Source organism: Paroedura picta, chromosome 4 (genome assembly GCF_049243985.1).
Source record: "Paroedura picta isolate Pp20150507F chromosome 4, Ppicta_v3.0, whole genome shotgun sequence".
Taxonomy (NCBI): Eukaryota; Metazoa; Chordata; class Lepidosauria; order Squamata; family Gekkonidae; genus Paroedura; species Paroedura picta.
Window position 1 is genome coordinate 81,393,539 of NC_135372.1, and position 25,714 is coordinate 81,419,252.

At 43.2% G+C, this 25,714-nt stretch overlaps 1 protein-coding gene across 2 annotated transcripts in view; it reads left to right on the forward strand.

Annotated features, from left to right (window-relative positions):
• The window catches only part of LRP8 (LDL receptor related protein 8), a 224,954-nt gene extending 201,056 nt beyond the window's left edge, over positions 1-23,898 (forward strand). For both annotated transcript variants that reach the window (XM_077333684.1, XM_077333685.1), the window contains 8 exons: positions 132-250; positions 2,530-2,669; positions 5,262-5,403; positions 8,256-8,408; positions 9,700-9,954; positions 17,529-17,597; positions 17,892-18,064; positions 18,864-23,898. In XM_077333684.1, the coding sequence (XP_077189799.1) occupies positions 132-250; positions 2,530-2,669; positions 5,262-5,403; positions 8,256-8,408; positions 9,700-9,954; positions 17,529-17,597; positions 17,892-18,064; positions 18,864-18,902 (1,090 nt within the window). In that variant the 3' untranslated portion in view covers positions 18,903-23,898. The remainder of the gene's footprint in view (positions 1-131; positions 251-2,529; positions 2,670-5,261; positions 5,404-8,255; positions 8,409-9,699; positions 9,955-17,528; positions 17,598-17,891; positions 18,065-18,863) is intronic.
• Positions 23,899-25,714: the final 1,816 nt, after the last annotated feature.

The following is a 25,714-nucleotide window of genomic DNA, read 5'->3' on the forward strand; positions in this document are numbered from 1 at the left end:
ATACTCCTATATAGAATCCAGTTATCTTAATGTCAGCAAAATGGGATTAAGTTTGTTTTAAAGACACGGCCACCACAGACTAGGAATGGCAGAACTGCACCTTTTGATTTAAGACTTCCCATCTCTTACAGATTCCTATATTGGTCTGACTGGGGTGACATAGCAAAAATTGAAAAATCTGGCCTGAATGGTGTGGATCGGCAAGTGCTTGTAAAAGAAAACATTGAGTGGCCCAATGGCATCACCTTAGGTAAGCAGCCAAACTGAAACTGGGTCATCACAAATCCCAAGATTCTGGAACCTTCAGATTGTTCAGTTAACTAAGAAAGAGGAAAATAATCATACATGTTTCAGAGGATTTTTTCTTACCTGTGGCTGGTTCTCTCAATCAATACTAATGTTTGCAGATGGTGCGAATCCTCCTGAGATTCCTCTGCTGGTTTGGTTCTTTTCATTCCATAACATTAAAGTAGGCAATGAGCAGGAGATGTATAAATTGCCTCCTGGTTTCTGCTAGTTTGTACAGAGCAGCTTCACTGAAGAGCTGAAAGAAAGAGCAGAAAAAGAGTTTGCACAAATCCCTCTTCTCCTCTCCATCTTTCTTCCAGCCACATGGGGAAAGATGCAGAACCCTGTCTCTCTTACCTTCTGTCTGGAGAAACAGCTGGGTGGGGCAGTATTTTCTGGGAAACAATTGCCAGAAGAGAGGATCTTAAGCAAATGAACGTGAATGTTCCAAGAGCAATGCACACTCTCTGACCCATTATGCACGGGCCAGAATGCCTGCACTGGTGGCAGCAAGACATTGGGGAAACTCCTCGATTATGCAAGCCCCCACCCACCAGCATGGGCATGTCCCGGCCCAGGGCCACGGAAGGCCCGCATGATGGAAATGCGGGAACTTACGCAGCTTCCTGGATACTGCGGTTGCCTGCAGGGGCTGGGGAGGGCCGGTGCTGTGCATAACTGCCAGCACCGGGCCTTTCAGCCCGCCTGGCCCTGATCTACGGTGTCCCTATAGGGACACCGCACACCCCTGCGGAGCCGCAGAGTTGGCAGGGGCAACCCCCTGCCCCTGTCATAGCATGTGGAGGGAGCCCGCCCCCCCACACTCCTCCCGGCCCCTCCCAACCTCCCCTACCGGCCGCTACCACTTACCCTGCTGGCCCTGGTGCAAAGCGCAAGTGAGCGCGCTATGCCAGGGCAGCCCTGCACAGCCTGCTCCCGTACGTTCACGGGAAATGGTGGGGCATCCTGCCCCGTCACAATGGCATGGCAGCCGCCCAACGTAGTGGTCGCCGTGCATAAAGGTCAATGACATGCAATGGGTAGACACTCGGGGATAAGCTTTTCAGCTGCCATCCCAAGTTGTGGCATCCACACACAAAAGCAAGCAATTGGCATCATTTTCACAGGCCTGCCAGCATCAGTTGAAGATTTTTTTAATGCCAGGAAGATGTTTGATTAAAACTAGATTCAGATGTATAGCCATGTTGGTCTGAAGGAATGGAATAGAGTCCAATGGCAACTTAATTACCAACAAAGTTTAATTCTGGGTATAAGCTTTCCTATGCATGAACACTTCTTCCAATACATTGAAACTTTCTCAAGCCTTACATAAAGATGGAGGGGGCAGGTTAGTTGCCAGGAAGGGCTAGTTAGAGCCAAGATGCATAAGTAACTGAGCAATAAGTATAGCTAAGACTGGATTAAAGCAGTTAGTGCCTGTAAATTACAGCAAATTAGAATCAGAACCATAGAGTTGGAAGGGGCCATACAGGCCATCTAGTCCAACCCCCTGCTCAACGCAGGATCAGCCCAAAGCATCCTAAATTAGCATACAAAGAAAAAACAAAGTTTGAGTTCAATGGCACCTTTGAGACCCAAAATTAAACTTTGTTGTCTTAATGGTGCCACTGAACTCAAACATAGTTAACAGATGCAAGAACGCTTTTACTTGTATGCTAATTTGTTGCTATTCACAGATCTAAGTAGCTCATCCTGGCAACTAACCCCACCACCACTATCTATATGTAAGGCTTGAGGAAGTCTGTTTCCGTGTATCTAAAGAAGCATTCATGCATATAAAAGCTTAGACTCAGAATGAAATTCTGTTGGTCTTAAAGTTGCCACTGATCTCAAACTTTGTTTGAATGAAACTGCTGGCTTTCCAGGGGGTGGGTTAATTTTAATGGTGTTAATTATAAAATGTGTTCATCTTATTATAGTTTTATTGGGGTAGGAGGCAACCATTGCCAGCAACTTTGAGTGCTTGTGAATACAGCATATAATTTCCTCTCCGTGTGGCACAAACATGTAGAAGAGCAGCATGGCTGCCCCTGGCACACGAGAGCATGTCTAAGCCCACCTGCCCGCTGCAAAAACGAACCTCATCCTGAATACCTTCAAGCACTATATATTTACAAAAGATGTATTGCAGGATGCTGGGGGAGCAATAGTAACCACAGTAATAAACAGCAAGGTCAAATGCATAGGGTTGTATTTCACCTTGGCTTTTTTTCTTCTCAGATTTGTTGAATCAGCGTCTCTACTGGGTAGACTCCAAATTGCACTTACTTTCAAGTGTAGATTTCACTGGCAACAACAGGAAAGTTCTCATCTCTTCTGCAAACTACTTGAGCCATCCATTTGGACTAGCAGTATTTGAGGTATGAGACCAGGGGATACGACTTATCCTAGCTAGAACCTGAATACCAGCTCCAGCCTTAGCCAAGGAACTGATTAGTAGCAGGTCTGGAACTGAAAGAAGAGCTATCAGTACTGAATGTTAGTAGCAAATAACTGGACAGTGTTAGAGTGGGAGGTGCAATTGTCTAGGACTGTGTCATATTTGTGATTCAAGGAGTCGGATTGTGGAGTGGGACTGCTAGTTGGCTATTTAAGATGCATTGAAAGAGCAGGATGAAAGCTTTTCTAAGGAATGCGCAAGTCAGAAATGGACCAGGTCAAAAGCTGTAACCTCACTGTTAGGAAGTGCCAGAGAGCAAAAAATGGGTGTCTGGTAGAAGTTAGAATTATGTAAGTTGTATGGTTTTGTTAGATCGCACAACATATTTTGATTGCATGATTTGGGGAAGTGTACCCTGAAACAGGCCAGAGTAATCCTGACAGAATCTCTCAGAAATTCAGTGGATTGCTTGACATGAAAACTAATTTAATACAGGTGTGGAAGAGAAGGAAGATTTAGCATGGAATGGCACTTTCTCTCGGATACTAGGGAGTGTTGCAGTTTCCAAAAAAACCCCTTCAGATCTTGCTCATGAATTAGTGTGGCCCCACAAGGCAGACAAATACCGTTAAGAATACAAGATGGCCTTTTGATAAGCAGTCTGGGAACACTTGCCTCACCTGTGGGCTAGTTCATCTCTAGAATTTCTTTTCTTGAGCAGCCTGTTTCAGTAGATTATATTTTATTCGCTGTTCTTTGAAGAGTGCATGGGGAAGGGAGAGCTCTGAAATATAGTATAGTAGAGATGCTTATATAGCAACAGCAAAGGATAAATAAATAATACTCCTTTCCTCTTTACAAAATAGGAGGGAGCTTACATCCTTCTTACCTTTCACTTCCTCATAATTAAGCTAAACAAAACATTCTCAGGGCTTTTAATAAGCAGCCTGAAAACATTGTGGTAGTATTATCTGGCACATGATGTGCTTTCTGTTGATAATAGTATTATTGCTCCTGTTTTTATTAAAGAACAGTGCCTGCAGTTGTTGGCTTGAAGTTTAAAGGTCTGTGGAGAAGGATGTGTAGATGGTCTTAGAAAAGAGCACTTTCTCTGAGCTCATTTCCCCTCAGGATACTTGAAGTGCAATGGCAGCAGAAGTGGTTTCAGAGAATGAGGCCAATCCCTCCCCCCAGCCTCATGAGGTCCTTCTTGGCTCAGGCAAAGTGGTTGCAGTGGCTGTCCTCAGAGGTAGCTGCAAAGATCAGACGATTCATGGGGCAGAGCACCAGGCTGCTTAAAAGAATATAAAAGTAGTGACATCCAGGCTCTCACAGATATGTGAGACACATACCTGCTCAAGAGCTCTTTAATCCATCCCCCTCCCTCCCTCTCTCTGTCTCTCACAAACACACACATGCAAACCCCTTCCCTCCCCACTTCCCCCTCCCCACCCTCTCCTTCTCTCTTCCTTCCCCGACCTACTTCCCAGACCCTCCCCCACCCAGATGTACACAAACATGCACACAAAGAGTCTTCCCTCCTTACCTCTTTTCCCAGGAGGGCCCCCGACTCTCCCAGCTTGGAAGGCAGTGCCTGGGCCCATGCTACTGTCACATCCTGCGTGCCAGCCCCTGGAGGCCTGGAGGGCAGCTGCCCCACCCCCGGGAGCCACACGGCATCTGTCCCAGCCTCCAGAGGCCTCCCCACCACCCAGGCTCCCTGCTCTCTCCCCCTATCCTCACTTTTGTAGCAGCACTGGCCCACCTGGCCACTGCACTGGTCCGCTCAGTTACTGCACTGCCCCATGTCTGCCCAGGCCTCCCCGAGCAGTGCAGCGGTGGCCCAGACTCCTCCTGCAATACCCCACGCTGCCCCAGGCATCCACCTGCTATGGTGCCGTGCAGCTGCCCCAGCCTCTTCTGGGTCACTCCCTGGGGCAGGGCTACACACGTCGTGTCCATACCCATTTGCATCCCAGGGGCTGCACCAGAAGATGTGTCCTTCATCAAAAATAATTTTATTATGAAGAGAAACAATTTTGTATAGAAAGAAAGAGGAGAGAAAGAGAATCCTGCAGTCTCTGACAGCATTATGCCATGTCTGTACTGGAGCCAAGCAAGGAGGAAGTATGCTCAAAGGACCAGGAGGTCTCCAATTGAGTTAATCCATACACAGTTATTTGAAAACTTTCAGGACGTTCCTGAGCTAAATATGCTAACTACACATCTCCTCCAATGCCCCCTGCAGGGCATTCTTCATGTACTGATCTTGCACATTCCAACTCTATGAGATGAGGTGTCATCATCCAGGGAGGTGGTGGATTAGCACCCAGTAACTGAAATCTTAAAACGAGTCTATGATGCATTGAGCACCATTGATTTTAATCAGTTTCACAATGCCTTGGAAATGTATTTTTAGGACAGACCTGACAGAACTTAATGGTACTCTAGCCCACTTCCTTTGTGTGTGAACTCTGAATGAAGGGTTAGGACAATACCAAGGAGATAGATATGCAGGAAGACATATTTAAAATAGTCAGTCTGGTGCACAATGCAGTCTCTGTTTTTGCAGGATAGGGTATTCTGGACTGACCTGGAGAATGAGGCAATCTTCAGTGCCAACCGGCTGAATGGGCTGGACATCTCCATTTTAGCAGAGAATCTCAATAATCCACATGATATTGTAGTGTTTCATGAGTTAAAACAACCAAAAGGTAAGGAATGCATTGTATACAACAATGGACCAAATTTTATAACTGTAGTAGGTTATCAGAGACAGATCTATATCCACTACATAATGTATTAACAGTATAATCCGAAGAAGAGTTACACCCTTCTAAGACTTCATCGGATTTAAAAGGGTGTATCTGGTTAAGGTTGTATTGCAAAACCCACGTCTGATTTGGGGATTCTGTTTTATTGACTGAATTGATTTACAGAATTTATACTCCACATACTGTAGTTGTGTTTAATGGATTTTATTGGGGTTTTAAAATGTTGTAACCCGCCACGAGCCGCAAGGGAGTGGCGGGCAATAAATCGAATGATGATGATGATGATGATGATGATGGTGGTGATGATGATGATGATGATGATGATGATGATACTTTCCCTCCCTGCAAGCAGGCCTGGGGTGGTTTACAATAATAGTAGAACAGATGAAACCAGTACCCCTCTGCCTCACCCTCTTAAATACCTTCTGCTGGGCTAACTGGACTGTGGATAGCCTAAAATAAGTCAAAGCCCATCAGAAGAGTGCTGTTTTACAGGTCCTGTGGAATTTTGACAGCTCCATAAGGGCCTGGATTTCAATTGGCTACTCATTTCACCAGGCTGGAGCCAGGGCCGAATAGACCCTGGCTCTGGTCAAGCCAGGCAAATCTAAATCAGCTAAGAATTTAAATCATACATGATAAAATCATTTTTTAAAAACCCACAATTCTCATCATTAAAACAAATTAAAAACAAAGTTAAAATATGTATAGTGATTAAAACATGGCTCAGAATGGACAGATCGCTGATGGAATTGCCACATGAAAGAAAAAAAGTGGCACTGGCAGAAGATGACAACAGAAGGGGATAGACAAATGTACCTCAAAAGAGAGTTCCAGATCTTTGGTGCCATGACTGAGAAGGCCTCTCCTGAATTGCCACCCATCTAATCTCAGAAGGCATTGGTACCTGAAGCAGGGTCTCTGAAGATGAGGGTAGTGTTAGATGGGTTCATAAGGGAGCAGGTATGTTGGGCTTTGAAACTCAAGACCAGCACCTAGAATTATGCCTGGAAACAAATTGGTAGCCAGTGTAGATGGCCCAAGACTGGAATGATATGGCCCCTACAACCCACTGGCAGCAGATACTATACCAGTTGAAATTTCTGAACATGTCTCAAGGACAGACCTATTGCATTGCATTGTACCAACCTTATCTAGATGTGACCAGGGCATGCACCATAGTGGCCAGACCGTTTCTAACCAAGAAAAGACACAGCTGGCTAGCCAGTTGAAGCTGGTAAAAGGTGCTGCTGGCCACAGTTGCCATTTGCCTATCCAGCAATATGAGCCGATTCCGTCAAGAGAAGTACAGTCCCCTCCAGAATGGATGACACCTTAAATCAGCCATTTTCAACCTTTTTATTGTTGACGACCCCTGAAACATTCTTCAAGAAACCCAAGAAGCAATATCAGCAAGCCAGACTTTCTTGCCATGCCCCACGAAAATCACATGTCACCAGAAGTAACATCACCTAGACATTCCCACCAGATGTGACGTTGCCAGATCATTCCCACAGCACAGGAAGAGGCAGTACAGAAATATTTTCAGATGATTTGTGAACAGAGCCATACCTCTACCCTGGGCAAGCTACCAGTTTGCGCTTCTTCACCAAAGGGAGCTTGCTGTGGGAGTCTGCAGAAACAGGGACGGGGCAGGCCTATGCCGCTCCATTACTTCCACATTCCCATCATTGGTCATTTTGAGAGGGGGGCATATCAACATGACTATATGTGATCATATAACCCAATAATTGTTTTTGATAATTAAAAAATATATTAAAATTAATTAGCTCCCACCCAATTGGCAAAACCCTTCTGTGACTATTTATGAAACCCTGCCTTAAATCATGGATCAGACTTTCCATCTACAATAGCACTTCTGTTTGTCTGGATTATACTTGACTTTATTATCCCACATCCACTCCAAAATGACCTTCAGACAAGTTGAATGACAATGCAGGCCAGATCTCTTGAGGACCTCACCTAGTGGTTTCATGCAGATGCAATGTCACATCTGATGGGAGTGTCTGGGGGATTTCTGGTGATGTGTGAGTTCTGGGGGCCTGGCAGGAAGGTGTGGCCTGCTGACATCACTTTCAGGGTTTCTCATAGCCTGAAGAATGTCTCCGGGGCTTTTCAATGGTAAAACGGTTGAAAAAGATTGATCTATCTGCTGGCACAATTTATTCACCAGAGTGAACAATGCTGTTTCAGTTGCATGAATGGGCCTAAACCCAGACTGATCCAATCCAATAAACCTTGGATCCAATAAATCTTGGAATTGTCCGGTCACTACCCATTCAATGAAAAATGGATATTTGAGACCCGTTGGTAATTACTGAGATCTCCTGGATCCTCCGACGTGTCAGGCCGCCGGCAAAGGGAGCCTCCGGCAGCAGCGATCCGCGCGACTGCTGGGGGCTCCCTGGCCTAGTGCCCGCTGTATTTACATTACAGTGGGCTTGATTACTAGTATTGTTATAAGTTTCACGTGTGCAACTGCCCTACCATAAATAACTCTGCAGAAGCATTGCTTTTGCCCATATATTGTTGTTACTGTTCAGGGGTAGTCAAACTGCAGCCCACCAGATGCCCATGGACTACAATTCCCTGCCCGACGGCCTGACGTGGCGAGAGGCACCTGCGTCAGGCTGCCGGCAAATGGAGCCCCCAGCAGCCGTGCTCCATGCGACTGCCGGGGGCTCCCTGGCCTAGCACCCGCTGTATTTAAATTACAGCGGGCTTGATTACTAGTCTATATATATTGCTGTTATTTTCTTTCCCTCCTATAGGTCCAGAATCTTGTGAACTCAGTTCTCTTCCAAATGGAGGCTGTGAATACCTTTGTCTTCCTGCACCTCAAATCTCTCCACATTCCCCAAAGTATACATGTGCCTGCCCTGACGACATGTGGTTGGGTCCTGACATGAAAAGGTGCTACAAAGGTAAAGACAACTTTAACTCTGTGGACGTCCCTGTAGCCTATGCCTACGTCCATTGGAAAGAGCACTACTGCTTCCATTTGGAATATTATGAATAATTTTTCACAAGTATAGCAGTTTCTGATGTTACACAGAAATACTGACAGGGCACATTGCTTTCCTTTTCTATGTTCAAACCACTTTCAAACACATAAAGAGGGAATTCACAAATTTTGTTCCACTGCTAAAGTACTTCCTAAGCCTACCGGCAATCGGCTTCAATGATTAGCCTCATTTTTCATATTTTATGGCGAGGAATGGGGAGAGAGAAATATATATTGACTAGCAGGCCGGCGATTAACCAATGAATATGCGACTCTCTTGTTTAGCGTTAAAATGGCTGCAGCCTTTAATACAACCTCGGCTGCTTATTGACTGGAACCATGACTTCATGGAACCCACTTCCTCCCAGCCAGGAGAGTGGTCCCATCCCATCAATGGTATCTTTTCTATGGGAGGCAACACACAGGGACCAATGGGTGTCCACCTCCTAATTGGTACCCCCCCCCCCCCCCCCCGCCACCTGGACACAAGCCCCTGGCCACCCAGCTGGGCCGGCCTCGTTAGAGAAACCCCCACCCCCAGGGAGTCCAGTGCACAAACTGGACTCCCTGCCAACGGGCTCCTTACCATGCCTGTACCACAGCTGTGACAACAGTAACAAAAATGAAACTTGCAACATGAACAAACCATTGAACAAAGGGCAGGAGGAAGGGAAGCTGTTTGGGCAGCATGAGGCACTGAGAGGCCAAGCAGGAGCACGTGGCACCTATAAATAGGCAGCCACATCACACCTCCTCTGTGTGCCGCCAGGAGCCTCTGCAGCATGCAACAAGCGTGCCTTTGCCCTTCATTGTCATCCGTCGCGGCCTCAATGGGGGCTGCACTTATTTGCGGCCTCTAATTTCTATTTGTTGTCTTTTTGCCATTAATTGATGGCACCACACAGTTTTCATATATCCCTTTAAATGTTTTCTAATCCAAAAGCTCCACTTGGTCTGGTCTTCATTCATAAACTTTATTTTGGCAGTTGATCTTTTTCTGTAGTTTTTAAATTTTTCTATATCTTTAAAGAGATATGTTGGCCAAGGTTACGCACAATAGTCTGCAATGCGGACTATATTCATTATTCCTCCTTAACTGAACTTATTGTTGTCTCATACAGTTTTGATAAAACCTTGGCTTCTCTGGTAAATAAAGCAGTACTTGTCCTGTTTACCTACTGAGATGATGATTATACTGATTGTGTTTTTAGAGCTTCTAACTACCTCAGCTACTGTGCCAGTTTCTACTCCAACTCACTTTTCCCCTGTTACCGACCTTACAACTGCTTTTATCACTACCACTACAACCACCATTGTTACAACCAGCAACACCAGTAATACAAGCACAGAAAGCCAAGAAACCACATCACACACCTTTGTGGATACTACAAGTTTTCATACAACCACAACCAGCCAGACAGAGCCTAAGATGACAACAACAAGGAACAGTAATCTCTCCCAACACTGTAAGTAAAGGGTGTGTGGATGATGAACCACTTTCTTTATACTGCTCAAAGGATAATAATGATGCGGTCTCTTTGAGATAGCAGTATTCTGCCTTTCAACACCATTCACATTTTCTGATGCAGGACTTTTTGTTGTATATTGACCATCCAAATACATGTCTCATTTGCCTGTTGATGGAGGATTGTGGTTGTTATGTTGTTATGTTGTTATGTTATGTGTCCGACCCATCGCGACCCCATGGACAACTATCCTCCAGGCCTTCCTGTCCTCTACCATTCCCCGGAGTCCATTTAAGTTTGCACCTACTGCTTCAGTGACTCCATCCAGCCACCTCATTCTCTGTCGTCCCCTTCTTCTTTTGCCCTCGATCGCTCCCAGCATTAGGCTCTTCTCCAGGGAGTCCTTCCTTCTCATGAGGTGGCCAAAGTATTTGAGTTTCATCTTCAGGATCTGGCCTTCTAAAGAGCAGTCAAGGTTGGTCTCCTCTAGGACTGACCGGTTTGTTCGCCTTGCAGTCCAAGGGACTCGCAAGAGTCTTCTCCAGCACCAGAGTTCAAAAAAGAGTTCTTTGACGCTCGGCCTTCCTTATGGTCCAACTTTCGCAGCCATACATTGCAACTGGGAATACCATAGCCTTGACTAAACGCACTTTTGTTGGTAGGCTGATGTCTCTGCTTTTTAGGATGCTGTCTAGATTTGCCATAGCTTTCCTCCCTAGGAGCAAGCGTCTTTTAATTTCTTTGCTGCAGTCCCCATCTGCAGTGATCTTGGAGCCGAGGAAAATAAAATCTGTCACTATCTCCATTTCTTCCCCATCTATTTGCCAGGAATTGAGAGGGCCGGCTGCCATGATCTTTGTTTTCTTGATGTTGAGTTTCAAGCCAACTTTTGCACTCTCCTCCTTCACCCGCATCAACAGGCTCTTTAGTTCCTCTTCACTTTCTGCCATTAGAGTGGTATCATCTGCATATCTGAGGTTGTTGATATTTCTCCCTGCAATCTTGATCCCAATTGGTGACTCCTCTAATCCCGCCTTTCTCATGATGTGCTCCGCATACAAGTTAAATAGGCAAGGCGACAGTATACAGCCTTGCCGAACTCCTTTCTCAATTTTGAACCAATCCGTGATTCCATGTTCAGTTCTCACTGTTGCTTCTTGACCTGCATATAAATTTCTCAGGAGACAAATAAGATGCTCTGGTATTCCCATCTCTTTAAGAACTTGCCACAATTTGTTGTGCTCCACACAATCAAAGGCTTTAGCATAGTCAATGATGCAGAAGTAGATGTTCTTCTGGAACTCCCTAGCTTTTTCCATGATCCAGCGTATGTTGGCAATTTGATCTCTAGTTCCTCTACCTCTTCGAAATCCTGCCTGTACTTCTGGAAGTTCTCGGTCCACATATTGCTGGAGCCTAGCTTGTAGGATTTTGAGCATAACTTTGCTAGCATGAGAAATGAGTGCAATGGTGCGGTAGTTTGAACATTCTTTGGCATTGCCCTTCTTTGGGATTGGAATGTAAACTGACCTTTTCCAATCCTGTGGCCATTGCTGAGTTTTCCAAATTTGCTGGCATATTGAGTGTAGCACTTTTACTGCATCGTCCTTTAAGATTTTGAATAGTTCAACTGGAATGCTGTCACCACCACTAGCTTTATTGTTGCTCAGACTTCCTAAGGCCCATTTGACTTCACATTCCAGGATGTCTGGCTCCAGGTCAGTAACTACCCCACTGTGGTCATCAGGGATGTTAAGCTCGCTCTTGTATAGTTCTTCTGTATAATTTTGCCACCTTTGCTTAATCTCTTCTGCTTCTGTGAGGTCCCTACCATTTTGGTCCCTTATCATACCCATCTTTGCATGAAACGTTCTCTTCATATCTCCAATTTTCTTGAAAAGATCTCTGGTCCTCCCCATTCTATTGTTTTCTTCTATTTGTTTGCACTGTTCATTTAAGAAGGCATTCTTATCTCTTCTAGCTTTTCTCTGGAATTCTGCATTCAATTGGGTGTATCTTTCTCTTTCTCCCTTGCCTTTCACTTCCCTTCTCTCCTTAGCTATTTGTAAAGCTTCCTCAGACAGCCATTTTGATTTCTTGCATTTCTTTTTCTTTGGGATGGTTTTAGTTGCTACCTCTTGTACAATGTCGCGAACCTCCGTCCATAGTTCTTCAGGCACTCTGTCTATCAGATCTAATTCCTTAAATCTGTCACCTCTACTGTATATTCGTCGGGGATATGATTTAGTTCGTACCTGAGTGGCCTAGTGCTTTTCCCTACTTTCTTCAATTTAAGCCTAAATTTTGCAACAAGAAGCTCATGATCTGAACCACAATCAGCTCCTGGTCTTGTTTTTATTGCCTGTATAGAACTTTTCCATCTTTGGCTGCAGAGTACATAGTCAATCTGATTTCTGTGTTGACCGTCTGGTGATGTCCATGTGTAGAGTCGTCTCTTGGGTTGTTGGAAAAGAGTGTTTGCTATGACCATTGAATTCTCTTGACAAAATTCTACCAGCCTGTGCCCTGCTTCATTTTGTACTCCAAGGCCAAACTTGCCTGTTATCCCAGTTATCTTTTGGCTTCCTACTTTAGCATTCCAATCCCCCATGATGATAAGCACATCATTTTTTGGCGTTGCTTCTATAAGGTGTTGTAGGGCTTCATAGAACTGATCAACTTCATCCTCTTCAGCAGCAGTGGTTGGGGCATAGACCTGGATCACTGTGATGTTGAATGGTTTGCCTTGGATTCGAACTGAGATCATTCTGTCATTTTGGGGATTGTATCCCAAGACTGCTTTTCCTACTCTCTTATTGATTATGAAGGCTACTCCATTTCTTCTGCGAGATTCTTGTCCACAGTAGTATACCTGATGGTCATCTGAATTAAATTCACCCATTCCTGTCCATTTTAGTTCACTGATTCCTAAAATGTCGATGTTCAGTCTTCTCATTTCTTGTTTAACCACGTCCAGCTTGCCTTGATTCATGGATCTGACGTTCCAGGTTCCTATGGAATAAAAATCTTTACAGCATCGGACTGTCTTTTCGCCACCAGTTACTTCCACAACTGAGCGTCCTTTCGGCTTTGGCCCAGCCGCTTCATTCATTCTGGCGCTACTCGTACTAGCCGTCTGCTCATCCCCAGTAGCATATTGGACACCTTCCGACCTGAGGGGCTCATCTTCCGGCGTCATATCGTTATGCCTATTGGAACTGTCCATAGAGTTTTCATGGCAAAGATACTGGAGTGGTTTGCCGTTGCCTTCTCCAGTGGATCACCTTTTGTCAGAGCTCTCAGCTATGACCTGTCCGTCTTAGGTGGCCCTGCACAGTATACAGCCTTGCCGAACTCCTTTCTCAATTTTGAACCAGTCAGTGATTCCATGTTCAGTTCTGACTGTTGCTTCTTGACCTGCATATAAATTTCTCAAGAGACAAATAAGATGCTCTGGTATTCCCATCTCTTTAAGAACTTGCCACAATTTGTTGTGCTCCACACAATCAAAGGCTTTAGCAAAGTCAATGAAGCAGAAGTAGACGTTCTTCTGGTACTCCCTAGCTTTCTCCATGATCCAGCGTATGTTGGCAATTTGATCTCTAGTTCCTCTGCCTCTTCGAAATCCTGCCTGTACTTCTGGAAGTTCTCGGTCCACATATTGCTGGAGCCTAGCTTGTAGGATTTTGAGCATAACTTTGCTGGCATGAGAAATTAGTGCAATGGTGCGGTAGTTTGAACATTCTTTGGCATTGCCCTTCTTTGGGATTGGAATGTAAACTGACCTTTTCCAATCCTGTGGCCATTGTTGAGTTTTCCAAATTTGCTGGCATATTGAGTGTAGCACTTTTACTGCATCGTCTTTTAAGATTTTGAATAGTTCAACTGGAATGCTGTCACCACCACTAGCTTTATTGTTGCTCAGACTTCCTAAGGCCCATTTGACTTCACATTCCAGGATGTCTGGCTCCAGGTCAGTAACTACCCCACTGTGGTCATCAGGGATGTTAAGCTCGCTCTTGTATAGTTGTTCTGTATAATTTTGCCACCTTTGTTTAATCTCTTCTGCTTCTGTGAGGTCCCTACCATTTTGGTCCCTTATCATACCCAACTTTGCATGAAACGTTCTCTTCATATCTCCAATTTTCTTGAAAAGATCTCTGGTCCTCCCCATTCTATTCTTTTCTTCTATTTGTTTGCACTGTTCATTTAAGAAGGCATTCTTATCTCTTCTCTTTTCTCTGGAATTCTGCATTCAATTGGGTGTATCTTTCTCTTTCTCCCTTGCCTTTCACTTCCCTTCTCTCCTTAGCTATTTGTAAAGCTTCCTCAGACAGCCATTTTGATTTCTTGCATTTCTTTTTCTTTGGGATGGTTTTAGTTGCTACCTCTTGTACAATGTTGCGAACCTCAGTCCATAGTTCTTCAGGCACTCTGTCTATCAGATCTAATTCCTTAAATCTATTTGTCACCTCTACTGTGTATTCGTCGGGGATATGATTTAGTTCATACCTGAGTGGCCTAGTGCTTTTCCCTACTTTCTTCAATTTAAGCCTAAATTTTGCAACAAGAAGCTCATGATCTGAACCACAATCAGCTCCTGGTCTTGTTTTTATTGACTGGATAGAACTTTTCCATCTTTGGCTGCAGAGCACATAGTCAATCTGATTTCTGTGTTGACCGTCTGGTGATGTCCATGTGTAGAGTCGTCTCTTGGGTTGTTGGAAAAGAGTGTTTGCTATGACCATTGTATTCTCTTGACAAAATTCTACCAGCCTGTGCCCTGCTTCATTTTGTACTCCAAGGCCAAACTTGCCTGTTATCCCGGTTATCTTTTGGCTTCCTACTTTAGCATTCCAATCCCCCATGATGATAAGCACATCATTTTTTGGCGTTGCTTCTAGAAGGTGTTGTAGGGCTTCATAGAACTGATCAACTTCATCCTCTTCAGCAGCAGTGGTTGGGGCATAGACCTGGATCACTGTGATGTTGAATGGTTTGCCTTGGATTCGAACTGAGATCATTCTGTCATTTTGGGGATTGTATCCCAAGACTGCTTTTCCTACTCTCTTATTGATTATGAAGGCTACTCCATTTCTTCTGCGAGATTCTTGTCCACAGTAGTATACCTGATGGTCATCTTAATTAAATTCACCCATTCCTGTCCATTTTAGTTCACTGATTCCTAAAATGTCGATGTTCAGTCTTGTCATTTCTTGTTTGACCACGTCCAGCTTACCTTGATTCATGGATCTGACATTCCAGGTTCCAGGATTGTGGTAGTCAGAGTCTATTTGTGATGGGTAGTCCAACAGGATACATTTTTAGCAGACAAATCTTTTGATCTTGTGTTCCAGAGGCAGAGTGCTGAAAAAACACAAGCAAGTTTTCTGCCTAAAGATGTTGTTCATTACGTGTTTTCCAGGAGCAATTCCATGCTTGGAATTCCAAAACCTCAGCAGAACTGCAAATATAGCAAAAGCACTCTACTTTTCCTCATTTGGGAGGTGTTTTGCCATGTAGTAGACTTTTCATAATAAATAGTACTGTACTTTTCTCATCTACATGTTTTTGCAGTTGCTGTCAAACACACAAGGGCTACAAGCAAACCATACATCTGAACACTTCTTTTTTCATATCTTAATAAAATGGCTACCTTCAATAGGTGATTCTGACTGGTAGGCATCTCAGTTGCTGTGATCAACTGTAAATGCTACTAAGAGTTTTATGACATTCTCATTTTCCTTGCTTGTAGGTTCCAGTTGCTTCAGGGGCAGAATGTTTGTTCTGCACATGCTCTGCTGCCTGTAGTGGTTGCTTCGATATTCCACTAATTTATGCCTGGCATCTCTCCCTGCAGATTTCAATCGCAGGGTTGTATGCCTAACATAAACCAGTGTAATAGCAAATCATCCACTAAAGGAAGCAAAGCACATGCGGAACAGGAGAAAAAACCATGAAGCAACTAAAAGTTACAAGCAAGGAAAATGAGAATCCAGAAAAATCCTAAATGACTAACATGGAAAGGCACTACATGGTGCTACAGCAGCCAGGCCAGCAGGTGCGCTGTGTAAGAGGGAGCTAGAAAAGTGCCTTCCTGTATTCATTCTAGCCCTTCTCTTGTCCCTTCATCTTTTCAGTTGAAGTTCCTGCCTTCATTCATGTCTACTTCTTTTGCATTTCATCATGGTGGTATCTTGTCGGCAGTGGGTACTAATGATGGGTCCCATTTCCGGCCTAAACAGTTTAGAACAGTGATGTCAAACTCATTTGCCATGGGGGCTGGATCTGACATAAATGTCACTATATCAGGCTGGGCTGTGTGTGTGCCATAAAATGTAATGCTGGTTCTAGAGACACAATTTTTTCTTCTTGGTTTATTCACCCTGGAACCTTTGAGGAAGGTATAGAGCCATCTTTTCATCAATAAACCCTTTGTCAGAATGGCACTGAGACATTTTTCCAACAAATAACTTTAAGATTCTATTTACAAAGACAGAAAGGGTAGTTGGAATCAAGAAATCAGTTGTCTTAATACAAATCAGTTATTTCACACCTAATTCTTAGTTACAGGCTTTTTCAGGTGTTCTTAGGCTTTTCTTTCATATTGTAAAGTTTCCTTAAACAGAAAGGTTTTTCCATACTGATGTAAACCAGCCCAAGTCTCTGGCTGATCTCACCAAGCAGTTTCATAAGGCTATTGAAAAGTATAGAGCCTTGCCAGACCACACAGGCCAAGTTTGAGGAGCAGTCATTCAGCACCACCTTCTGAGAGGGACAAGACCACCTCCCATGGCACCTCCCACTCCCAGCTTGGAAAGGGATGTGCCACAGAGAGATCCAGGAAAATCAACAGAGTCATACTTGCTCTGTCTGTCTCCCAATGCAGGTCATCCATCATGGTGACCAAAGCTTTTTTCATCCCATAACCTGTCCTAAAACCAGACCATGTGCAGACACCACACCTTCAGTCCTCAGTTCCAGATAATTTATGAGTTGCATGACTTTTTTTTAATGCAAAGCTGAGTTTTCTGCTTGGTGTAGCCTTGAGCCCAAATACTGAAATTTATTCTCCACATCTGTTCTACCAGAACAGATTTGTTTCCAGACCTCAGGCCAAAACAATGAGACTGGGCTTGTTAAAACACCAGGAGCAGCAAGAATCTTCATTGATTAGTAAGCATTAGCCATCAAACATTAATAAATTTGCAGGCCATCAGGATTCACTTACTTCACGAGGTTCCTGTTGTGGGGGAGGAAGGGAAGGCAATTGTAAGCCACTTTTACACTCCTTAGTATAGAGAAAAGTGGTGCTGTCTTGCATAAGTGCTAGTACTAAAGATGGAGGCATTGGAAAAATGTTCGCATAGCTTGTGTACGACAATAGAGGCCTGTCTCCTGCATATGTTGTCATATATGAGTCTCCGGGGAGGGCGGTATAATAAAATAAATATGTGAAAACAAATGAGCGCTTCTTGTTATGCCAAAAGCAACTAGATTTTGTAGATTCCAGGGCTTCTCCTGATGCATGTGTTGCTCTTTTACTGAATCTCAGTTGATTTTCTTTGTTGCAGATGCTAATGACGGGCAAGGTTTTGGATCAACTGTTATGGCCGCCATTATTGGAATTGTTGTTCCTGTGGGTAAGCATGCTTCTACTTGATTTAGAAGGTGAATTTTCGAGGTCATACCTGACATGGTATAGAGCAGGGGTAGTCAACCTGTGGTCCTCCAGATGTCCATGGACTACAATTCCCATGAGCCCCTGTCAGCATTTGCTGAATTGTAGTCTATCAACATCTGGAGGACCACATGTTGACCACCCCTGGTATAGAGAACCCACAGACCTCTCTGGAGAGCCAGCTTGAGAATTACAGCCATCCCCACTCATTGGAAGCAACTAAAACTGTGTATTTCTTCCTGTTTCTTTGTTCTAGTGGTGATTGGTTTGTTGTGCATGGGAGGATACCTCATCTGGAGAAACTGGAAACGGAAGAACACAAAAAGCATGAACTTTGATAACCCTGTGTACAGGAAAACTACAGAAGAGGAAGATGAAGATGAAATTCATATTGGGAGAACAGCACAGATTGGACATGTATACCCAGCAGTAAGCTTCTGATTGATCTTTCCGACAAATCTTCCAGAATTAGTAAGAGAGTTTTAGAATTTTATGGTGCCAGCCCTGAGCCAGTGTAACTGAACTGCAATTGGGTGCAGACACAGTCATTGCCGTTCTTGCATGTTGCCTTCACTTCTCCCACCTCCCAGGTACTTTCATGTATGCAACTTGATTAAACACTCCACAGTTTGATCCAGTTTGCCATTCAGTACAAATCCAAATGCCTTAGTAAGCCGAACATTACTCCCCACAAACTGGGATTCTGTACTTCAGTTAAATCCTAGTATAGAATACAAACTTCTGGGGACTAATCAAACTTGAGTCTTGCTGAGGCACCTGCATTTGACCATCACAGAAAACTGAAGCTTGATCAGACTGGAAAGCTTTTGATCCCACTCTGCACGAGAGGATTTAGGAGGGATGTGGGGAGCGTGCAGACCTGGCAAACAAATTGTGTTCGTGGCCTGTGCTGAATTACCTTTGATGTCCGAATGAAGGGAAGTTCCTCTTCACTGAAATATAGAGTAGTAAAGGAGACAGACTCACTGAATGGTTCATTTTTTTCAGCATTCTGCAATACTCCAGTGTAACTTAAAATTGGAACTCAGGGCAGCCTGGGCAAACATGTGCTGGCTTTATTGTTATTTTCCTGTGAAGCTTACCGTTATTAGGCCAGTGTTTAATAAACAGAATTTATTTCATGCATATAGGATACCCATTTCCAAGATTCAGTTCCTGTAGGCCTTGGAGCACTAATGCTTTTCTCTTTCTTTTTTTTTCTCAACAGCGTGTAGCGTTAAGTCTTGAAGACGATGGGTTGCCATGAGGACTGTGTACCTACACCATCCTGCACACGCACACACCACTGGTGGACTGACAGATATGCACTGAACACACTTGCTGTGAATCACAAATACATCTCTCTTTCATCTCCTTCTCCCCCTCCTTTAATTTATGTTGCAGGGGGTAACCACAAAGTTGTAATAAACTGCAAACATCCAAAGGATGTGAAAGTTTTGTATGTATAATCTTTTATACACCTTTTTAACTTCTTGCACTATCCATCTGTACATGTGAGGAGGCTATTCTGCTGCTGAGCTACTAACTGTATATAACCAGCTGGACTCAAGGGTCAGTAGCTTGCACGTCATTTTTAAAAGCTATATTTATAGAGTTTTTGTAAATATATCAAACATACTTTGTGGCTATCCATCAACGTAAGAGAGAAAAAGAGATCTATAAAACTGTTTAGGATATTTATTAACAAATTCTGGATATGAGCTTTGTTCTGTATATATACTTAGAGGGTGAGAATATTTATTTTTTGTATGTTTGCCTTGCTGTGCATAGATGATCTGTGTATATATCTATCCATATATGAATATATTTTACAAGATTAGCCCAGATCTATGGGAAATAGAATAATTGAATTCTTAAGGGATGTTTTGTGAATATTTTGCTTTGAAGTTTAAAGCCACTGACTAAGAATTGCAGCTGTTACAGTAGGATAGTCAATGACTGTCTAAGAAACAAAGTGCTCACATAACACAAAAACCAAATTTTAGCCCAGAAGAAGAATCCAGTAAATCTCATGTGCACACAAAAATTGCGTACAGAATTCCCCCATTTACTTCAGTTGTGTGCAAGGAGATGCATAGGCAGAACTCTGGGTCGGTGGCACATGCCTGCTGTCCCAAACTATTACTTCAGGATTTTCAGACATAGTTTAGCAAGCTTATTCTGCAATCCTAAACACAATTCTTAAGAATAGTTCCATAGAACTCAATGGGGCTTTCTTTTGTGCATACATGCATAAGGGTAGAAAAGGTTTCAAGTCTTACTGGCATTTGAATCATTTAAAGGATTTGTCAGTCGGTTTGTTCCTTTATGCTTTAAAGGGATTGATGCATCAAAAATAGTGTTTGTAAACTAGAACTCAGTTTCTCCCAGATCTTTTCAAGTGATAACTAAGAACTGTTATTAGTGATACTAGCTTTAAAATAATGGGAGGGGGAGGAATTAATTGGCAGCAGTTTTCCTCTCTATATGTAAAAAGAAAGAGTTTCGTCCTCTATTTATGGTCACTTTAAATAAAGATCACAAATAATCATTAATACATTTTTATTCCAGTGATGGTCTCTGTTCTGCCTATATCCTTTGGCTAATTAAGTTAATGTTTGTCACCACCAGCTTTAGAATAGCCAAGGAGCCCCAACTTAGGTCAAACTACAGTTGGGTTTTGCTGATGATTAGCACAGGTAATCTGGCTATACCAGAAAAACAGGGCACCAGAATGCAAACAACAGTTGTATTGTCTTCCCTTTGAAATCAGAGAGTAAATCTGGTAGCCCTCTGCATCTGAAGTTCATAGAAAAACAAAACACTGGGATGCTTACTACACGGAGGCAGGTGCACCAGGCTGCAGCCTGCTTGTTGAGCTGGGACAGGTTGCCCTGGCTCTTCCCGCGCCCACACATGGGAGGATTTTGCCACTGGCACCTCATCCGCTCTGGATTTGTGCCTCTGCACGGGCAGCCAGTACAGCAAGGATCCACTTCGCAGCAGGGCAGCAGGGGCTTTTTTGTTTTGTTTATGGGGATGTTTGTTTTGTTTATGAATGTGGGATGTTTGTTTTGTTTATGAATGTGGTATTGCATGGGGGTGCAATACTGCATTCTTAAACAACAAAAAATCCCAGACAGCTTTGCAGAGCTGCCTGGGGCATTTTTTCCCCTTCTGGCAGCTGTGCCTGGACAGACCGACTCTTCCCTTCCCCATGGCCCAGGCCCAGCATAGGCCCCTTTGCTGCCTGAGGCAAAAAAGGGAACACAGATATATCCATGTTCCCTTGCCGCAGGGCAACAGAGGGCCTGAGTTGGGCCACACCTGGAATGGGCCTGTCTCACCACCAACATCAAGCAGATTCAGGAATTTATCCCGCCACCAGATGACCAGTAAGGCAGGGCTAATTCCTGGTGCAGAAGTGGTATGGGACAGCTAATCAGAGATCTCTTGCACAACACCTACCTAGAACACAATCCAGACAAAGTTATGCAGATTTTATCCTGGGTAGATTGTTGCACTAGGCCACTAAGGGCTAAATGATGTTGCACAAGAAATCTCTGGTTCTAGTGTTTTCTTTTTTTAATGAAATTCAGTGGCAGAGGGCTGCAAGTTTGTTCAAAATACTGGCAACTTTCCCACTTCAGGGCAAACATTAACTTGTGGGAGGGATTTTAACAGGAAAAAAATGACACGGGGAAAGACTTAAACATTTGCCTTCCACACCCTAGTCATCGTTCAGTCAAACTGCAAATACTGCATTTCTGTACAAGAAAACTTTGGAAATATACAGTTGGGAAACTCTGCATTGCTCTGAGCATCACATTCACTGTGTTTCCAGTTACTTTGTACAATAAATGCATGAGCACAAGAATCAAAATTAAGTTGCTGCTTCACCTGGGTTGACTGTATTCGAGAAGTCCAAATCTGCATCTTAGAAGTGCTGAGATTATCTTTCCAAGATAGATCTTTAACTTGAAGAATGGTTGTAAATAAAAGCTGATTTTACACTGGACTCAAAGCTTCTGTTGACAAATGAGACAACAGCATTCTGTATAGAACTGTTTTTTTTTATTACAGTTTAATCTGTGATCAAGAGGTGCAGCACTTGTTATTGCTCTCGGAGATAACTAATTCAGCAAATATCAAGTGATAAAAGTGGGTTGGTGTGTGAATCAGTCTTTACAGATCAAGCCCAACAGATGCAAATTTGATATCATTTTGTGCCATCACAAATAAAGCACCTTACAGTGGAGGATGTTCACGTGTCTAGTTGCAAAGCATCAAGTGATACCTAAGGCTATAGTGATTTTTATTTCCCAAAAAGCTCTGTGGGAGAAAATGTCATGAAATAAACTGTGAAATAGTTGCATTCTTTCTTGCCATCAGTCTACCCTAAATTAATCACCTTCTAAATGTTTTTTTAAATATTTGTATGGGCTTAAAGCATTCTGTCTTGGCCTGCTTCTATGGTGTTTTCTGCTGATGCGCTGCTGGTCAGCTGAGATGGTTTTTATTGCTGGTTGAGTCAGTTTTAATCTGGTCATGTGTTTTCATTATGTTGTGAACAGCCTCAAGCAGTTTTTTCTGGCAAGGTGGCATATACAAGTTCTAAATTAATAAAAATCAAAAGTGGCCAAAAGCTGTTTTAAGCAGACATAAGGGCTTACATATACAACAGAATATCTTCTTGGTTTTTAGTAACAATAAGTCTTCATTTTAAATCACAATCCTCTTCTTACCTCCTATCCCAGATTTCAATAATGGATTTGTCAAGCAATAGAGGTAAGGGCAAGGGAAATTGTGAAAGCCTACTGTTGAAGAGAATGTCGAAGTCCAAGCCATTAATCTCTAGTGGTTCAATCACACCATTTATCACTTGATGCAACCAACATGCCTCTGAATCTCCTTTTGTACACATAAAAATATGTTGAGTAACTGGAAAGAATTCTGCCCACACTTGTTTCTTATCATGAGCATTGAAGAATGAAGATTTCCGATTTTGTTCAGATTTAGAGAACAATGGCCTATGAGTAAATAAACACTTTTCCTTGAGGTAGGAAGGAAGAAATGCAGTTGCAATAGTTATTTTTTAAGTTGCTCAGTTCATTAATTCAAGGTCATGCACTGTGTGTATGAAGAAAAGATGAGAACAAAATCTTTGTATGTAATACCCCTGTGACGAACCTCAATCTGTAAATAGATTTGAAGGCTCTACAGTTTTGATACTTTTTTAAAGAAAATAATAATAAACTGTGTACAAATCCTGTGTATAAAGAAGCTGAATTTGGGGTTCCCCCCAAAAAACTACTGTAAATTACTATGATGTGAAGTTTTCCTGCTTTCCAACTGGACAGATTTGTAACTGAAGTCAATAACCAAATTTTGCTTTTTGGAAACAAAAAACAGGATTATTTTCGGTATATAATGGGAACATGAAGACATTGTTTAAAACTGTAACCATTTCCAACTTCTGTCTTGTCATATTGAAGTTCTTTTGGGATACGTTCTTGCTTGGTGCCTTTTGTGTTTCTGTTTTAAGCTGAACAAAAAGCCTGGGATTGGGAGGGGGGGAGGGACTCTGCTCTTTATAATATTTGCTGTACTTACATCAGTAGTAATACTGAAAACCAAATGAATACATTTGTAAGACACTGCACTGTTTCTATAGAGAGATTAAAAAAAAATTATTGGTAACTGCAGTGTGTTTTTGTTTTCATGGCACCAAAAGCTCCCATTGCACAGCAATTATGAAAAACCCTTCTAACTGAAGTGTGCAAATAAGCACACAAGTTATTAATGTTCATACACTTATTAGCCTGTCTCAAAACCTATACTTGCATTAGGCATACTTAGTACAACAAAGCCCTGAAAATTAACCAACACTTGATTAAATTACAACTTCTTTACTTAAACGTAATTCTTATTGTGTCTATTAAGCATATAGCTATTCACAAAACAGTTCTAATGATCTTCTTAACATCAGATTCTTTAATTAAACTAGTTATGTTTCAACATTAAGTGTCTCACAAGTCCCTGCCTTCTTTGCGGTTCCCCCACAACAATCAGTTTCTTAAAAGATATTTACTGGGCTGTCTTAATTTTATAAGATTTGGAGACCAGGGAGACAAGCATTATGACAAAAAAAAAATGGTCTAACAAGACCCTTTCTTGTGTTGACAGACTGCAAAACATTAACAGCATTCTTTAGAAAGGTTACTCTTCCAGATTGAGTCTAGCGTCACCTTTAAGACCAGCAAGGTTTATTCAAGATGTAAGCTTTTGTGTGCAGGCACACTTTTTCAGATACACTGAAATGGAAGTAGCTAGTCCCTATATCCCTACCCCAACTGCAGACTATAAGGCAGTCCCCAATATCCACTCTCATCCTCGAGAGAAGTGCCTCTGCCCAGCAGACCAGAGGCTATGCCTATACAGGGAGGAACCCAATGTTCCTGGCCCGGCCTCAACCAAATGTCTTACAGGCCCTGCGGAACGTTGATAACTCCATCAGGGCCCTCAGACCTTCCAGGAGATCATTCCACCAGGTCGTGGTCAGGATTAAAAAAGCCCTAGCCCTGGTCAAGGTCAGCCGTATCTCCCAAGGGCTGGAGATAACCCGCAAATTAATTCCTGCGGAACAAAGAGCCCTGTGGGGGGCATAAGGAGATAAGCAGTCCCTCAGATATGCAGGGCCCTGAAAGTGGATAGCCTTAAAGAACCAAAACCTTGAACCTGATCAGGAAGCTAATTGGTAACCAGTGTAGCTGCCTCAGCATAGGCTGGACATGGGCCCTCCAAGGTGATCTCCTGAGGACCCTAATAGCCACATTCTACAGCAACTGCAATTTCCAGATCAGAGACAAGGAAGGCCCACAAAGAGCGAGTTACAGAAGTCTAATCTGGAAGTGATCATTGCATGGATCACTGTGGCCAAAGTTTCCAGGAACAGGTAGGGCACTAGTAGCCCAGTTTGGCACAGATGGTAAAACACCATTTGGGCTACCTTTGTGATCTGAGCCTCCAAAAACGAGGGATCAAGGATCACCCCCAAATTCCTGGCCGCAGGCACAGCCATGAGCTGCACCCCATCCAGGGAGGGGGGGTGTACTTCCTGATCCTGCTTTAATATTGATTTAATACTGCATGTTAAATCAATGTAGATGATGTATTCAAGCATTGTTCTTTTTTTGTAGCTCATACTGCTTGTGAGCTTCAATGCACAGCAGATTTATCTTTTAAAGGTGGGGGGAGGGTAAACAGGTTTTGACACAAATTCAGCTTTCTTCTCTGTGCCTGCAGTGTATCTGAATAGTTGAAACTGCACTTGGAGGGTGCAAAATAGCCAACATACCTGGGCCATGTCACTTCCACCACGATGGAGTAATAAATGTCAGAAAGATCTGGAAGGCAGTTTTAAATACCACCTCTACTAAAAAAAACTCACTAAGCCATCTCAAGTTAGTATTTCATGTCTAACCTACCTTGAAAGGTTGTATGAGGGAAAAGGGGGGGATAGGACCATGTATGCAACCCTGAGTTCCTTGGCAGGAGAGCTGGATACAAACACAATTGATGGCATAAACTACCAATTGCCGTGGATCGGCCTCACAAGTTCACCACAAGGGATTATACCAGTCACCTCCAAAAAAGTGCCTTGCAAGGTTTGTACAGTCTCAAGTCAATTACTAATTTAACATGGATTATTCTTATAAGAGGCCCAAATTATTCAAAGTGATTGTGTAAGGAAGAAACCGCACACAAAGCGTTTGCCAACACTGCATAAAAGAGCCTCTTGTGGCGCAGAGTGGTAAGGCAGCCATCTGAAAGCTTTGCCCATGAGGCTGGGAGTTCAATCCCAGCAGCCGGCTCAAGGTTGACTCAGCCTTCCATCCTTCCGAGGTCGGTAAAATGAGTACCCAGCTTGCTGGGGGGTAAACGGTCATGACTGGGGAAGGCACTGGCAAACCACCCCGTATTGAGTCTGCCAAGAAAACGCTGGAGGGCGTCACCCCAAGGGTCAGACATGACTCGGTGCTTGCACAGGGGATACTTTACCTTTAACACTGCATGATT